The following is a 15,756-nucleotide window of genomic DNA, read 5'->3' on the forward strand; positions in this document are numbered from 1 at the left end:
GGAGCGCGCCGTTTCTGGCGCTCAACCCTTCAACCATGATGGCCGCCGGGATAGTCCTGGATTCCCCATTCTATAAATACCATAATGTCTCCCACCCCTCTCCCTCCTCCCTTTGCCTTCCGTTGCCGTTGGTTCCTCTGCAACTCATTATACCCAAGTCACCAGTCCCCCTCCTATCCGCCCCAACTCCCTTGCAGAGGGCTGGTCTACCCCGGCCTTCCTCCATAGAATCTCTTTTCTATCTACCTACGCATCAGCGACGGCCTCACGCGCCCACTGAACGTTATGCCAGTTGGGAGGCCCAAAGTGCCGAAAGCTGGCAGATCACGCACGGCGGGTCGCCTGGATTCACCCAGAAAGCTGAACTACAGAGCCATATTGGAACAACATGAGGCCGCTGGCCGCACATCCAGAATCTACGCCGCAAATTCTCAGAAAAGTGTGGGGACGGTCCGGCGGAAAGTTCAACGGTAAGTGTTGATCTCTGTAAGGAAATTGAATTTACCTTCTTACGGAGAAAAGCTTCTGCTATGCCGAACTGAAGACTACGGAAGAGGAATTCCTTGAGAATCTGACGGCGGGCCGAGTCAAGACATATTTTGATTGGGTCGAGGACACCCACCGGAACAGCATCAAGGCAGCATCGGCCTTTGACTCTTACTGGCGGGTCCTGAAGATCCTGTATGTGGAGCGCACTGGCCATGGCATGGACAGTGGGATGGAACAGGATTGTCTGAACGTAAGCTCATCCAAGTGACTGACGTTGCTCCAGCTGATGGGTGCCCTGCACAGTATAAGAACGTCGTGATCAAGAGATGGGGTCTCCGGCGACGGCGGAGGAGGGGCACGTCTGGCACCAAGGACGATGTGTACCGCATCCTCCACGCCCATTGGACACGGTGTACGAAGGCGTATGCCGATGAGAAGCAGCGACTCTACGTTGCTGCAGGTATCCTCTTGTCCTTCATCTCCGGTGGCAGGCTGGTCTCGCTGTTCGACACCCGGATCAAAACCGGTGATGCGGAAGCCGGAGACGGACAGTCAAAGGGAGTGTCGCACACAGCGAGCAAGGGCTCAACGAAGAGGACCAACCGTCGCCGTCACCGTCCCCGAGCCACAGGTGCCACCCCCGACCGCTACCCAACGGCGGGATCCGGGATCGGCCAGCACGGTAGCAGACCCACAGCACCAGAGAAACGCAAGTGGGCTCTTTCCGACGACGATGAGGAATATCGTGACACAAAGAAGGCACGAATCATGGCTCCCCGAAAAAGCTGTCGCTCCGCCCGAGTAGAAGCGTCCTGCGGCAAATACGGGATGCGCGGTGAAGACGTTATGTACGATCCCCTGGATAGCGACATGGATAGTCATATGAGCAATGATACGGACTCTGACTCAGGGTATGTTGATGAAGAGAGTGACAGCACTAGCGGCAGTTCCGAGGAACCCCTGTTTGGCGAGCTCGTGCGAGAAAACGATACCGACACCGAGTCGAGTGCAGAGTCAGTGGAGAGCGGCTGCGCCAGCGATACGTCCGCCGACAATGACATCAGTGAACTTGACCGCTTTATAGAGGACGTGACGGACGACGAGTATGATGCGGGCCCTGAGGAGACTGGGGCCATTGTCTGGCGGCATGTCGGCTTCCACATCATTCGGAGCCCTGTGGCTGGCCGGCCAAACATTCTCCTGGCCAAGGTCACACTCCTCCACACCAAGGGTGAAGACAAGAAGCCGCGAGTGTAGCTATGCAACTTTCCCTCTTCTCAACCCCCGTACTGCATTACGCTTCATCGACTGACTGACAATGCAGGAAAACATTCGTCATCAGCCATAATCCGGAGCCGCTCCTGGATCTTCTGGGGCACTTTCTCTCCATGGCAATAGATGACGAGATCTTCGCGCCCGAATTCGAGAAGCTCGAAGACATCTACTGGTATCCCATCCCGTCCTACCTAGGCGGTATGAGCCTAAAGATCAAGGCAGAGATGCTGGACGTGCCGGTGTTCCGCCAGCCGGAACGCACGGGCGATGGGTATCGAACATCAGAGAAGACGCCGCTCAAAGGATCTACATGGAGCGGCTACCTCAGACACCTTCGCCTGGTGGCTGGGCTCAAATATAGTCTGACCCAGTATGTCTGGCGACGCTCTCTCATCAACGCCATCAACAGTATGTGCCTGCCCCACTACTCTCCTTGGTCCCTTCGTCTATCCTCTCTTTCTTCCCATTTCCCCTGGCCAGACTAACTGGTGACCTACCGGATCCGCAGACAAAGCTCCGTCCTCCGTTCGGGATCAAGTAGCCGATCACGAATCCAATGCGGTACGGTACTATCTGGACACGGTCATCCGCTTCGATCTGGAAGCCGCGGCCATGGAGCTTCCGTCCAACGATGTGGTCCAGAAAGCAGCCCATGGGCTGTTCTTGAACGCCGACGCCACTGCCTCGACGGAACTTACCGACGAGCTGAAAAGAAAGATCACTGAGAATCCAAAGATCATAGAGCTTACCGAGCGTAGTAAAGAGCTGACCCGGAAGCTGAGGGCGATGGGATTCCGTTCCGTGCCGGCAGCGCGGGGCAAAACTCCACTGTACGAAGAGAAGATGAAGGTGGTTTCCCGGCTGAACCGCAGCAAAGTTTACCTTCACTCCAAGCTTATTGAGCGGCAGAGGCGGTGGCACTTCCGGCATGCTGATACGGAGCGATTCAACCAGCGACTCCGCAACGGCGCGGGCGGTGGGTCTCTGGATGAGTGTCCGGCCCCGCCACCACTTCAGATCTCGGAACGGAGACGGGTCGTCGAACTGACGTGCGCTGGCACTCAGGAACTGACTGAGGATGAGCAGTTCGCGCGCCGGTGTGCGTGCATCATCGTTTGGTTCAAGCTGCAGCGTCGGAAGGAGGTTCAGCGTCGGGGCCGTCACAAGAAACACCAGCCGTCCCAGCGAGATTTCCAACCTGACCCGCCCCTAGACACCGTGCGGGCGAAAGAATCCATTCCGGCGAAGCTGGGCGATAAGCAGTGCCCATTCTGCGTCGCTGATATCTCGTTGCCTTGGGGGGAGCGGATGAAGGTCCGGGAGCGCACGAACAAGTTCTGGAACCATATCGAGAGCGTCCACCGCGAGGAGCTAAAAGCGTACTCCACCGGACAAAAGCACTGCGGGATCTGCAAAGTACAGGGTGTCACCTTCACTCCACCATCCATCATGGAATTCAAGAGTCATACTCTGAGTGTACACGGTCCCCGTCTGCGCCCATGAGATGCAGATCGCGTCTGCAGAACGTAGCATCCAGAGAACGATACATAAACGTGACTAGTGACTGATTGCTTGAGATAATTCTCCCTTACTGTAGGCTACATCCTTACAGAGTTTGACTGTAATCGTGAAAAGTACGGTCTCGTGAATGAATCCACCACTATTCAGGAAACTGAGTCAAAGCCTTAGGGTCAACTTGCGTGCATGTCTTTCCCTCATAGTAATCTTCGCTTGGTGCTGGTTCTTGTTATCACGACTGGCCCTAATCCATTCTGGGTCAAAATCCTTCCGTCCCAGCTCGTCCTCCATTATACAAAACTGAGGGTCAATGCAGGTGGAGTTACCTCCCTTTATATAGATAGATTCAATTTCTCAATTACACTCGTTTAACTGTACATTCCAAATGGCAAAACTCAACCGTCTGGGTTCTACCTAGTAGCTCTTAATAACACCAGCGATAACCTGGCGACAAGTGGCGCAGGTTTCACCAATGGGGGGAACGCATTTCGGGCAATACCGATGTCCACACAGAAGGGTCCGCCACCCTGACGGGATGGTAAAACAGATCTGGCATCGACATTGATACTTCAGCTCACGGACTTTGGTCTCAAGCTTGTCAACCCGCTCATCCTTCCTAGCCATTTCCGCACGCAGGCGTTGCACTTCTTTCTCCAGCGCCTCTGTCCGCGCATGCTCCGCCTCGAAAATGTTATGGATTTCCTGGTTCGCGGTTTCCTATCCCAATATCAGCCAAGAAGGAGCCTCGCCATGGGCCCTACAGGGAGGAGTCTTACCAATACCGTGTCCAGGTTGGGCATTTTACGTCTTTTCGGTGGCTGCCACATTTCGGAGGGTGCCGGGTCGTCAAATTGAGCCTCATACATTGGGTAGCTGTAGTCTGTGCGGGGTCTCTTTCTTCGCAGCTTTCGCGCCGGGGGCTGGCGTTCATCCATCTCCGAATCTGAACTGATGACGACAGTGTGATGAAGCCCGTCGCGGGGACTATCAGCTGACGCCATGATTGAAAAATGGTGGTGCCCTGGAAAAACAAAGAGGACGAATGAAGAGCACCGCTGGGGGAAAATCGGGCTTTTTATGTTCGCTCAGTCGTCCTCGAGTACGCAAGGGCCTCTCGGTGGTTGGTGTCTCGCGGTGGTGTAGGATGAGAAGTGGAGAAGGAAATGGAAGAGGGACAGATCCACATTCTGGCAGGATGGGTCGAGATAATTAAGGAAGAGGGAGAACGGAAGGACTTGAGGGGGAAACCACGCATATTTATACCTGTAGCGAGAGCACAGCCGCCTCACAATCACAAGACCAGTCACGGCTGGGACAGGGGGTTGGCGGTGACCTGCAGCAATGTCTCCAAGGAGAGAAATGGGAGAACCGCGCCGGGGAAGGAGGCCAAAGGCTCCATCGGCGCCCCCGCAAGCACCCGCGACATCGACCACGGGAACCATAATCTCGATGAGGTTTCCCCTAACGGGTGGGACGATTTCACCGGCGCATTCATCGATACTCGCACCCCGCAGACCTGGGAATTTCCAGGATGATCACCTCCGGCATCACAACGCCTCGATGCAGGTCGCGCCTCAGATATTGCTTCATGTTGGGTGTTTTCGCTTAGAGTAGAGACACCATGGGCTCGAGCACAGAGGCGAAGCCAGGCCCACCTTTTCACTGGCACACATGGTTGGGTGAAGCTCGGCCTTTCTGATGCATGCCACCCCCTTGCTCTTTGTCCCCGGCGCTATCGATAGTAGGAAAGGGTTTGGCGGTTTGTCGATTCGACTTCATGGTGCATGGCCAGGGGGAAAAAGGGGGGTTGGATTAGGTTGACTGGTCGACATTGACTGGACGAGAGCCAGGTTGGCATGGGGGTGTGGCCAGGAGCACGTCTGCGTTGGTCCACCCCATCAATGCAACATCCCCCGGTTCGGCGGCTTCTTCAGTATGGATGATTGGCGATCCATGCAAGATGCATCTCAGCTACTATTTTTCCGTTGATCATGGGACATAGCCTCCTGGATTAAGATCGAGGGGAGAAGAGCACCCCATCATCTCATCTTGCAACATGGCTACCTTCATGTATGATATCACCTCCCCTGGACCTGCCGACAGTTCTCCCTCGCCTCAGCTGCACACAGTGCACCTCCTGGAAGTGTACACTCCTGATCCTCGGTCAAACAAAGAGCCCCAGCACCTCCTTCCAATGCCCATACCTATGCCTGTGCCCCTCTTCTCTGCGTCGGGTGACCTCTTTAAGAATGCAGCAAGTGAGATGTTTGCTGATTTTTTTGCACTGCCATCCACTGTCTCTGGTCTCAATGACATTAGCTGGGACGAATGGATCCTGTTTGACATCTCCTCAGTTGATGTCCCCTTCACTGTCACTTCAACTGTCGGATTTCTCCGACGACCCAATCAAGGAGGCTCACCCAAGCCTGAGCAATGTTGCCAATGACCTACCCAATTGATGAGAGCCAACTCCTCCCCTGGCCTTCAACTATCTAGAAGGCAACACATCGAAGGAGCTGTTGAATTACTCCGATGATTCCATCGAGGCTGACCCACGCCTGGGTGTATAGGTGAGACAGGGATGAGATGTACCAGATAGTAGGACGGATAGATTTACAAGAAACACGCAGATATGGCACACAAGGAAAGCTGTGAATGACATTGGACGATTTGCAGGAGCATGGAGGGTTGGAACTGCTGGCAGCTCACTGGAGTAACAATTGTCGTTGAACGAGGTCACGTGTATTATGTCAGCGAGTTGCTTAACGCTAATTGTTTTGTGTAACAATTGAAGGTCTCTTCATTCTCTTCATGATCTTCGTTTTCCTCTTTTGTTTTCTATGTTTGGTTTCTTCATTTCGTTTCACTTTACTTTTTCTTCTTCATTTTATCTATCCTGGCCGGCACACGCATCCAGAACTTGGAAATCCCACTTCGGATACAATCTCCCCAAACCGTATTTCGAGAGAACGCCCAGACCTCTCCCTCGGAATTCTCACGACGCCCGCTTGAAGAACCCACGTTGACCAATTTGGCTGACAAGTCATCGCTTACTTCGAATCACTAAATAACAAGTTCATACGAATTTCTTCAAACATTGTAGTATTAAACATAACACGCGCCACTAAATTACTTAGATATGAAAGCATGCGTTCACCCTCTGTTAAACAATATTCTAGCCATCATGCAATAGAGAATAGCCACCTCTGCCACAAGAAATTCTTAGCATTAACTTTTAGAGAATTGGCTTGCAGATCGCTAAGACCCGGTTTTTTTTTTGGCATGTAGATCTTTTTGGCTTGCAGATCTTTTTAGCTTGCAGTTTTGACTTGCATATCTTTTTTGCTTTTTTAATAGTTAATTTAAGCTTGCAGATCATTTTTCATGTGCAGACCCTTTTTCTTTAATATTTTTAAGCTTGTCAATTTTCAGATTTTTTTAAGCATAGAAAAAGCCATCGGCTGCTTTTGTGAACATATAAGTTCTTATTGCCACACAAAGCCTTCAGATAAAGTTACCTTTCTGTAACTATAAATTTTTTGTTATGTATCAATTTTTTAATTATGGCTGATTTGATTCAGGATCGCACTCGGGCAGATGGATATCAGAAAGTGCCTGGAATGACTGTTAGCTATTTACAAAGAGAATCAGCAGCTAAAAGAGACTAGATGATCCTAACAGATCTAGAAACTATCTATATATATAACAGTCGGCATGGGTCTGAAAGTGTAATGGTTTGTCTGCCACAGAATCTGCTATGTTTTGCATCTGCAGAGAACTTCGGTCAAAGGTCATAGGCCAGGATAGGTCCTGTGATCGCTGCTCTATGTTTGTAACTGACACAGGTCAGTCGGCACAGGTCAATTTGACCTGTGTCGAACAGATCTGTGTCAGCGTAACTGTGCCAGCTCACATAAGCACCTTGACCCAGAATGGATTAGTCATAACAACAATCATAGAACAAAGTGCAATCTGGATCTCAAAAGATTCAGCCGGATACAGTGACAAGTAGCAAATACGGTAGCTTCCCAGAGTTGGTCCCGCCCTCAAAAGTGCCATCTTACAATTTAGATCACACAGAAGTGAATAAACATGTCAACTATCCAATCTTCGTCTAATGCCAGTTGACTCTCTGAGTTATCCCGCGCTGTATCATAGAAATCGCACTTTCCCAGTCTGCAAACATAGTGCAGTCCTCGGGACCTTTTTTTCACGTCCAGCGACTTGCATCTTACTTGAAACTCCGCAGTGGCATTTGCAAAGTTTTACCCGAGGACCGAAGTCCAATCAGGCCAAAGGCACAGTGGCAGAAGAAGGTTGACAAAAGGCCAGGGACTACATCATGTGGTCCCTAGCACAAAGACCAAGGGAAGGGGTACTATGTCGCCATGCTGGAGGTAGGAGCCAATAGACCAGATGGGTCTATGGATCGCGGTCCATGGACCTGGTAGGCCCAAAGACGGCCAACTTGTGGCCATGCTGGCCTGTGGACGGCAGAGGCCATTGAATCGATTTCTGTGGTCCTGTGGCGACCAAGGACCCACGGTCAAAGGCCCCTAGGATTTCCCCGCATTTTGATCACGCACGACGCTTGGTCTTTCTCTCTCGTTCTCGTTCGCTGTCGGCATCCTGTGACACAGACGCCACCATCTCTTCGTCGACGTTCAGCTCCCCGCCAAACACCATGAAGACGGTGTTGGTCCATCTTCGATGGCCGCGTCAAAGTTTCTGACTTGTCCCTTGCCGCCGCACATCCGCCACGCGGAGAAGCCTCGGGGTTGTTTTGAGTGCGGAATCACCCACTCTTCCCTTCTGTAGAGATGCCCGCGATGGTTTTGCATGGCCCAACTCGCCTGCGACTATATGGAGAACAGAACACAAGAGGCGCATGGTCAAATGATCTGAGGCGCGTTATGGAATTTGGCTTTGAATGGGACCGGGCTTGGAACTCTCGGAGAAGAGTAGTGGAGAATCGTGAGGTGCAAATATAGCTCGCACTTCAGGAGTGGCACGGATTTCCAAAACTGCCCTGGGTCCCGCAATGGGTCCGTTCTTGGGGCGCGAGCCGATTGTTACCTGCGGTCCTTTTTGGAAAAGTGGCCCTGGGGACACCGCCCCTGGGGACACTACTCTCCCTGGGGACACTGCTCTCCCTGGGGACACTACTCCCTGGGGATACTGCTCTCCCTGGGGACACCGCTCTCCCTGGGGACGCTGCTCTCCCTGGGGACACCGCTCTCCACCACGCAGCACTGAATATCCTCACCGGCAGCCAGTTCCAGAACGAAGACGACAACAGCACCTCAGCATGGACCCCACCGATACGCGGAGACTCCCCCACCAGCCCCCTAACACGCCTCTACAACAGCCTCGTGATGAAACTGGGAGAAGGAGCGGTCAGTTATCTGGAGTCGCGGATCCCATTCCCGGTAAAGCCGTGGTGGAGAGCGCCCACGATCACTATCACGGAAGGACGAGAAGCGGCGGAACGACTGCACACACACATTATCAGCGGAGCCGACCCACCACTGGCAGTCTACACCGACGGTAGCGGCATACACGGGAAAGTGGGGGCTGCTGCATTAGCGCCGTCGATCCACACCCAAGAACTCGCTTATCTCGGCAAGGAAACGTCTACCACCGTCTATGCAGCCGAGCTTCTTGGCATTCACATGGGCCTAAACCTAATCCTAGCGTCGGACCGACGCAGAGCAGCAATCTTCACGGACAACCAGGCAGCCCTAAAGGCTCTCCAAAACCCCAGAAGATCATCCGGTCAATCCATACTTCGGAGGATCATAGATGCTCTAGACAGGGTCCGCGCCCAGGGCCTTCAGGTGGAATTCTACTGGATCCCGGCGCACCAAGGAATCGAAGGTAATGAATTGGCGGATAATCTCGCAAAGGAAGCGACGGGCTGCAGACAACAACGAGGCAGAAGAGGGAGGATGATCACAGTGGACACTGACGATACCGCAGCTACACCTGACTTCCTAAGACACCTGATATCCGCAGCCAAGTCGGAACTTCACCGCCAGACCCAGGTACAGTGGGAGCGGGACTGGGAGAACGAGTCATCGGGGCGAGCCACCTACGTGCTCACACCCGCACCAAGCCCTACGGTCCTCCATCTACACCACTCCTTACACAAGGCCCTCAGTTCCACCATCGTACAGATGCGCACCGGCAAGATTGGACTACGACAATTCCTATATGAAAGAAAGGTGCCAGAGATCACTGACACCCTATGCGAATGCGGTGGCGGAAATCAAACAGTACGGCACGTCTTATTAGCGTGCCCTAGGTTTAACAACCTCAGAGCGGAAACATGGGAAAACGGGGAAGGAAGAAGGGATAGGTTCGATCTCAAGGAGATCCTGACCACGCCTAAGCTAGCTAAGAAGGCTGCAAGATTTATGATCTTAACTAGACTCCTCGGGCAATATGGAGCAATTACGGAGGACAAAATACGATAAGGCATGCACTGAGTTCTTTCGGTTTATAGGACAAACAGGAGTCAGGGGGACCCACTGGAGGACCTTGGCTACCATCTAGACTGTATTATATGATGTATATTAGCTATAGATACCCATCGTCTGCATAGCTGCGGAAAGCGGCTGGGCCGGACGTTAAATTGAATAGAAGAAGAAGAAGAAGATACTGCTCTCCCTGGGGACACCGCTCTCCCTGGGGACGCTACTCTCCCTGGGGACACCGCTCTCAACAACCACACACTGCTCATATCTAATTTTTGAAATTTCACCACAACCGCGCGCGTAATTAAGCTTAAACTGACGTCATCTTATTGGCCTGGTTTTCGGCTACGGCCCGATACCCGGAGCCATGGCTAATAAGGCCAAGTGGCCTCAGTTGGGCGTGCAGCCGCAAAACCTGCATGAGCACGCGACGCAACTCATAGCAGAGGCAACAGCATTGCTAACCCTAGAAAAAGGACAACGCCAAAAACTACCAGATCAATCATTAGAATCCTTTCTGAACAGCGTACAGGCTTATGCCAAAAAATCCAGGGCCGCACCATCCTCCCACGAGATCCTCGATAAGTTGAATCAGATCCACCACATCGCGAAGACCACCATCTCAGACGACCTCACCCTCATCAAGAACGCGGTCAACCATGCAGCAACGCACCCGACAGCCAGAAACCCAACCTGGGCCGACAGAGTCAGGTCTGGCGGCACGCCCCCCCAGCCCAGAACGCCTCCACCCGCACAAACGAACAGCAAGGAGAGGGAGATAATAGTCAAACTACACAACCCCGAGGCGGCCGCACTGCTGCGAGATAAGACACCGGGAGAGCTACGCGAAAGAGTCAACAATGCACTGAAGGAGCGAACACGCAGCACGGAGCGACCGATTCAGGTGGTAGCCGCCAAACAACTGAAGAGCGGAGACGTGTCCATTCACACGGTGAACATCGAAGACGCCAACAAACTGCGAGAAGAACAACAGTGGACACAGGCCCTGGGCAGAGAGGCCAAGGCCCTCCAACCCACATACGGGGTCCTGGTTCACTCAGTTTGTACGGATAAGGAGAACATAGACCCCAGCAACCAGTCACGATCCATCGAGAAGATCCAAACAGAGAATGCAACTTTACACCCTGGAGCAACGATCACCTACGTAGGATGGCTCACGAGGACGGGAGCAAAGAAACCGACTTCGTCACTGGTGTTGGAATTCACCACCAAGGAACATGCAGACCGAGCGATCAGAGAGGGATTGGTCCTGGATGCCTGCTACCATCACTGTGAACTCTACGACAGAAGCTGCAAGCTGAAGCAATGCTACAAGTGTCAGAAATACGGCCACATTGGAACTCAGTGCAACGTCAATGAAACATGCGGATACTGTGCAGAACCCCACAACACGAGGGACTGCCGAAAGAGAGAAGAAGATCCAAACTCTACACCTAAGTGCGCACTCTGCAAAGGGCCACACGCAGCGTGGAGCAACAACTGCCTCACCCGCCAAGCAGAGATAGCGAAGGTTGAACAAGCAAGGAGAAATCGACCTTCGTACTACATCAGACCCGACGCCACAAGCAAGGTGGCACAGCCTGCCACCCGCCCTACCATACCCCTGTTCACCGGCGGTACCCTACGACAAACCCTGGACCAACGCAAACGTCCCGCGGAAGCCCAGCCGACTGAACGTACCACCGCACGACCGAGACGGAACCCGCAATCGACCACATTTCACAACTTCACGCAGGAAGATTCCGAAGTCTTTGTGCTGAACAAAATGAGCCTGCACAGAGCGATGGAGGACCGGGAAAGAGAAATGAGAATTGAAAACGAGGAATACACACCGAACAGAGATTCGCCGATAATGACTCGCTCCAGAACCGCATCCCAACAACCCCCTGTAGACCCAGCCCTCATAGACCCCGCACTGACCGACCTCGAAATGACGCAGAACGATGAGTAGTACAAGCAGCCTATCCATACTGCAGTACAACGTCAGGAAGTCCAAGAACAAGGTCATGGCCAGCCTGCTGAGGGATGAGAGGATCAAGGAGTTCGACGTGATTGCAATACAAGAACCGTGGCGGAACTATTTCACCAACACAACCCACTACCCACGACCTCAATCCTTCGATCTGGTGTACTTGGACGACCCAGGCACCAGGACGTGCATGTTTATAAACAGAAGAATACCGCGCGGCAGATGGACCGCAACTACCCCCTCTCCTGACTTCTGCACTGTCTCCATCCAGTGCACCGAGGCGCCCGAGGACACAATCCATATCCACAACCTATACAACCCGGAGACCAGCACAGGGAACAGCACCATCCCCCTCCTGCGCACAACGGTAACCGAAGCCGACAGTGAGAAACAGATCGTGGTTGGGGACTTCAACCTCCATCACCCACTCTGGGGAGGTACACGTAGCGACCAGGACGCTGAGGCGGAGGAGCTGGTCTCGCTCATGGCCGACCAGCAACTGGAACTCCTGATCCCTCCGGGGACGGCCACGTACGATGAACACGATAGACAAACCACGATCGATCTTGCTCTCGGTACACCGTGGATCCACGAGAGGAAAGCCTACTGCGGGCTCAGGGAAGATCTCGACCACCAATCGGACCATCAACCAATTGCTGTAACAATCATGACGGCGGTTGAGACATGCGACCCACCTGACCAATGGCAATGGCAACGGACGAACACAGAGACGCTGGAACTAGAACTCAAGAGGAATCTACCCTACCCGACCGTCTTGGACTCGGAGGCGTCGGTGGACCACCGAGTACAAGGACTAGTTCACGCTATAACAAGAGCCATCGATGCCTCCACGCCGAAGGCCAAACCAAGTGACCGCTCGATCCCCGGGTGGACACAGGAGTGCAAGGAAGCACAGAGGACAGCGAGACGCCTTCGAAGACGATACCAGAGGACGCGCCTCGAGAGCGACTGGGAGGCGTACTGCCAAGCCAGGAACTACAAAGCGAGACTCATCAAAAAGACACTCCGCGACGCTTACCGAGCAAGGGTCAGGGAGGTGAGCGACTCGCCACACGGGCTTTGGAGGCTGGCGAGATGGGCCCGCAGACGAGGGACAAGACAGGCGTTCACACCACCACTGCGCCGAAGCGACAACAGCCTGGAGCACAACCACCAAGCCAAGGCAAACCTGTTCAAAGAGACGTTCTTCCCACCCCAACCTAATGTGGATTTGTCCGACACTACAAACCAAAGGTACAGCGACCAACTTACCTTTCCCCCTATCACAGAACAGGAGATAACTCGAGCAATCGGATCCATGGCCGCCAAGAAAGCACCGGGACAGGACGGCATCCCGGCACACATACTTCAACGACTGCTCCCCTACCTGACACCCCATCTACTACAGATCTACAACGCATCCCTGGACCTACAATACTGCCCAGCGCACTTCAGACAAGCCAAGACGGTGGTGCTACCCAAGCCCAACAAGAAAGACCTGTCAGAGGTGAAATCGTACCGCCCGATAGCCTTGCTGAACACCCTTGGTAAAGCCTTGGAGTCCATCCTGGCAACAAGGATCTCTCAGGCGGTCGAAGAACACCAGCTCCTCCCACGCACGCACTTAGGGGGAAGAAAGGGAATGTCGACGGAACACGCGCTTCATGGTCTGATGGAGCTGATCTATCAGTCCTGGGACAACGATCAGGTAGCCAGTCTCCTCCTGCTGGATGTAACAGGCGCCTTCGACCATGTCTCTCACCCCAGGCTTCTGCACAACCTGCGCAAGAGAAGGATGGACGAAAGGATAGTGGGATGGGTAGCGAGCTTTCTACGAAACAGGACAACTATTATACAGCTACGGGAGCACACAACAGAACCTCTCCAAGTGGAGACCGGGATCCCACAGGGTTCCCCGATCTCTCCAGTGCTCTACCTTTTCTACAACGCTGACATCCTGGAAGACGCGCCCCTCCGGGTGACCGGGGCAGCGGCCGGAGGTTGGATCGACGACATCTACTTCTTCACCAGCAGCTGCACCACCGACGAGAACTGTAGAAAGTTAGCAAGAATGCATGGACGAGCGGAGGCATGGTCGGCCACTCACGGATCAAAATTCGACCTCAAAAAATACCAACTCATCCACCTCACGCGAAATCCAAGGAGACACGATGTACAACGGGCTTTGACCATATCAGACCTAACGATTGCTCCGATGAAAGAGGTCCGCTACTTGGGCGTCATGTTGGACCAGCAGCTACGATGGGGCCCTCAGATACAGCATATCGAAAGCAGAACGTCACTGACGTTAAATGCCCTGAGGTCCCTGGCAGGTTCAACGTGGGGATCAGCGCTGGCCACGCTAAGGCTGGCATACCTGGCCATAGTGGTCCCACAGATCACATATGCCTGCTCCGTGTGGCATACACCGCGCGGCGAAGCAGGGCTCACAGAAAAGATGCGCACGACCCTTGACAGGATTCAACGAGAAGGGGCGAGGATCGTAGGAGGCGCATACCGAGCAGCGTCGGGCGCGGCCTTGGATGTCGAGCTCTTCATGACGCCTCTGCGTCTGCAGCTGGAGGAGCGAGCACACCACGCAGCACTGAATATCCTCACCGGCAGCCAGTTCCAGAACGAAGACGACAACAGCACCTCAGCATGGACCCCACCGATACGCGGAGACTCCCCCACCAGCCCCCTAACACGCCTCTACAACAGCCTCGTGATGAAACTGGGAGAAGGAGCGGTCAGTTATCTGGAGTCGCGGATCCCATTCCCGGTAAAGCCGTGGTGGAGAGCGCCCACGATCACTATCACGGAAGGACGAGAAGCGGCGGAACGACTGCACACACACATTATCAGCGGAGCCGACCCACCACTGGCAGTCTACACCGACGGTAGCGGCATACACGGGAAAGTGGGGGCTGCTGCATTAGCGCCGTCGATCCACACCCAAGAACTCGCTTATCTCGGCAAGGAAACGTCTACCACCGTCTATGCAGCCGAGCTTCTTGGCATTCACATGGGCCTAAACCTAATCCTAGCGTCGGACCGACGCAGAGCAGCAATCTTCACGGACAACCAGGCAGCCCTAAAGGCTCTCCAAAACCCCAGAAGATCATCCGGTCAATCCATACTTCGGAGGATCATAGATGCTCTAGACAGGGTCCGCGCCCAGGGCCTTCAGGTGGAATTCTACTGGATCCCGGCGCACCAAGGAATCGAAGGTAATGAATTGGCGGATAATCTCGCAAAGGAAGCGACGGGCTGCAGACAACAACGAGGCAGAAGAGGGAGGATGATCACAGTGGACACTGACGATACCGCAGCTACACCTGACTTCCTAAGACACCTGATATCCGCAGCCAAGTCGGAACTTCACCGCCAGACCCAGGTACAGTGGGAGCGGGACTGGGAGAACGAGTCATCGGGGCGAGCCACCTACGTGCTCACACCCGCACCAAGCCCTACGGTCCTCCATCTACACCACTCCTTACACAAGGCCCTCAGTTCCACCATCGTACAGATGCGCACCGGCAAGATTGGACTACGACAATTCCTATATGAAAGAAAGGTGCCAGAGATCACTGACACCCTATGCGAATGCGGTGGCGGAAATCAAACAGTACGGCACGTCTTATTAGCGTGCCCTAGGTTTAACAACCTCAGAGCGGAAACATGGGAAAACGGGGAAGGAAGAAGGGATAGGTTCGATCTCAAGGAGATCCTGACCACGCCTAAGCTAGCTAAGAAGGCTGCAAGATTTATGATCTTAACTAGACTCCTCGGGCAATATGGAGCAATTACGGAGGACAAAATACGATAAGGCATGCACTGAGTTCTTTCGGTTTATAGGACAAACAGGAGTCAGGGGGACCCACTGGAGGACCTTGGCTACCATCTAGACTGTATTATATGATGTATATTAGCTATAGATACCCATCGTCTGCATAGCTGCGGAAAGCGGCTGGGCCGGACGTTAAATTGAATAGAAGAAGAAGAAGA

At 53.5% G+C, this 15,756-nt stretch overlaps 4 protein-coding genes across 4 annotated transcripts; 3 read left to right on the forward strand and 1 right to left on the reverse strand.

Annotated features, from left to right (window-relative positions):
• Positions 1-388: 388 nt before the first annotated feature.
• HCAG_08129 (predicted protein) lies at positions 389-3,267 on the forward strand (the record flags this gene model as incomplete). The annotated part of the gene is made up of 5 exons (XM_001536970.1): positions 389-470; positions 555-739; positions 793-1,592; positions 1,814-2,172; positions 2,273-3,267. The coding sequence occupies 5 exons, from the start codon at positions 389-391 to the stop codon at positions 3,265-3,267; spliced, it is 2,421 nt and encodes an 806-aa protein (XP_001537020.1).
• Positions 3,268-3,696: 429 nt separating this feature from the next.
• On the reverse strand, positions 3,697-4,148 carry HCAG_08130 (predicted protein; the record flags this gene model as incomplete). The annotated part of the gene is made up of 2 exons (XM_001536971.1): positions 3,697-3,999; positions 4,059-4,148. The coding sequence occupies 2 exons, from the start codon at positions 4,146-4,148 to the stop codon at positions 3,697-3,699; spliced, it is 393 nt and encodes a 130-aa protein (XP_001537021.1).
• A 3,954-nt stretch (positions 4,149-8,102) lies between these two features.
• Positions 8,103-9,758, forward strand: HCAG_08131 (predicted protein; the record flags this gene model as incomplete). The annotated part of the gene is made up of 2 exons (XM_001536972.1): positions 8,103-8,256; positions 8,380-9,758. The coding sequence occupies 2 exons, from the start codon at positions 8,103-8,105 to the stop codon at positions 9,756-9,758; spliced, it is 1,533 nt and encodes a 510-aa protein (XP_001537022.1).
• A 367-nt stretch (positions 9,759-10,125) lies between these two features.
• On the forward strand, positions 10,126-15,577 carry HCAG_08132 (predicted protein; the record flags this gene model as incomplete). Its single annotated transcript, XM_001536973.1, has 3 exons — positions 10,126-11,216; positions 11,331-11,726; positions 11,767-15,577. The coding sequence occupies 3 exons, from the start codon at positions 10,126-10,128 to the stop codon at positions 15,575-15,577; spliced, it is 5,298 nt and encodes a 1,765-aa protein (XP_001537023.1).
• Positions 15,578-15,756: the final 179 nt, after the last annotated feature.

This window comes from Histoplasma capsulatum, genomic scaffold, assembly GCF_000149585.1.
Source record: "Histoplasma capsulatum NAm1 scaffold_10 genomic scaffold, whole genome shotgun sequence".
NCBI lineage: Eukaryota > Fungi > Ascomycota > Eurotiomycetes > Onygenales > Ajellomycetaceae > Histoplasma > Histoplasma mississippiense.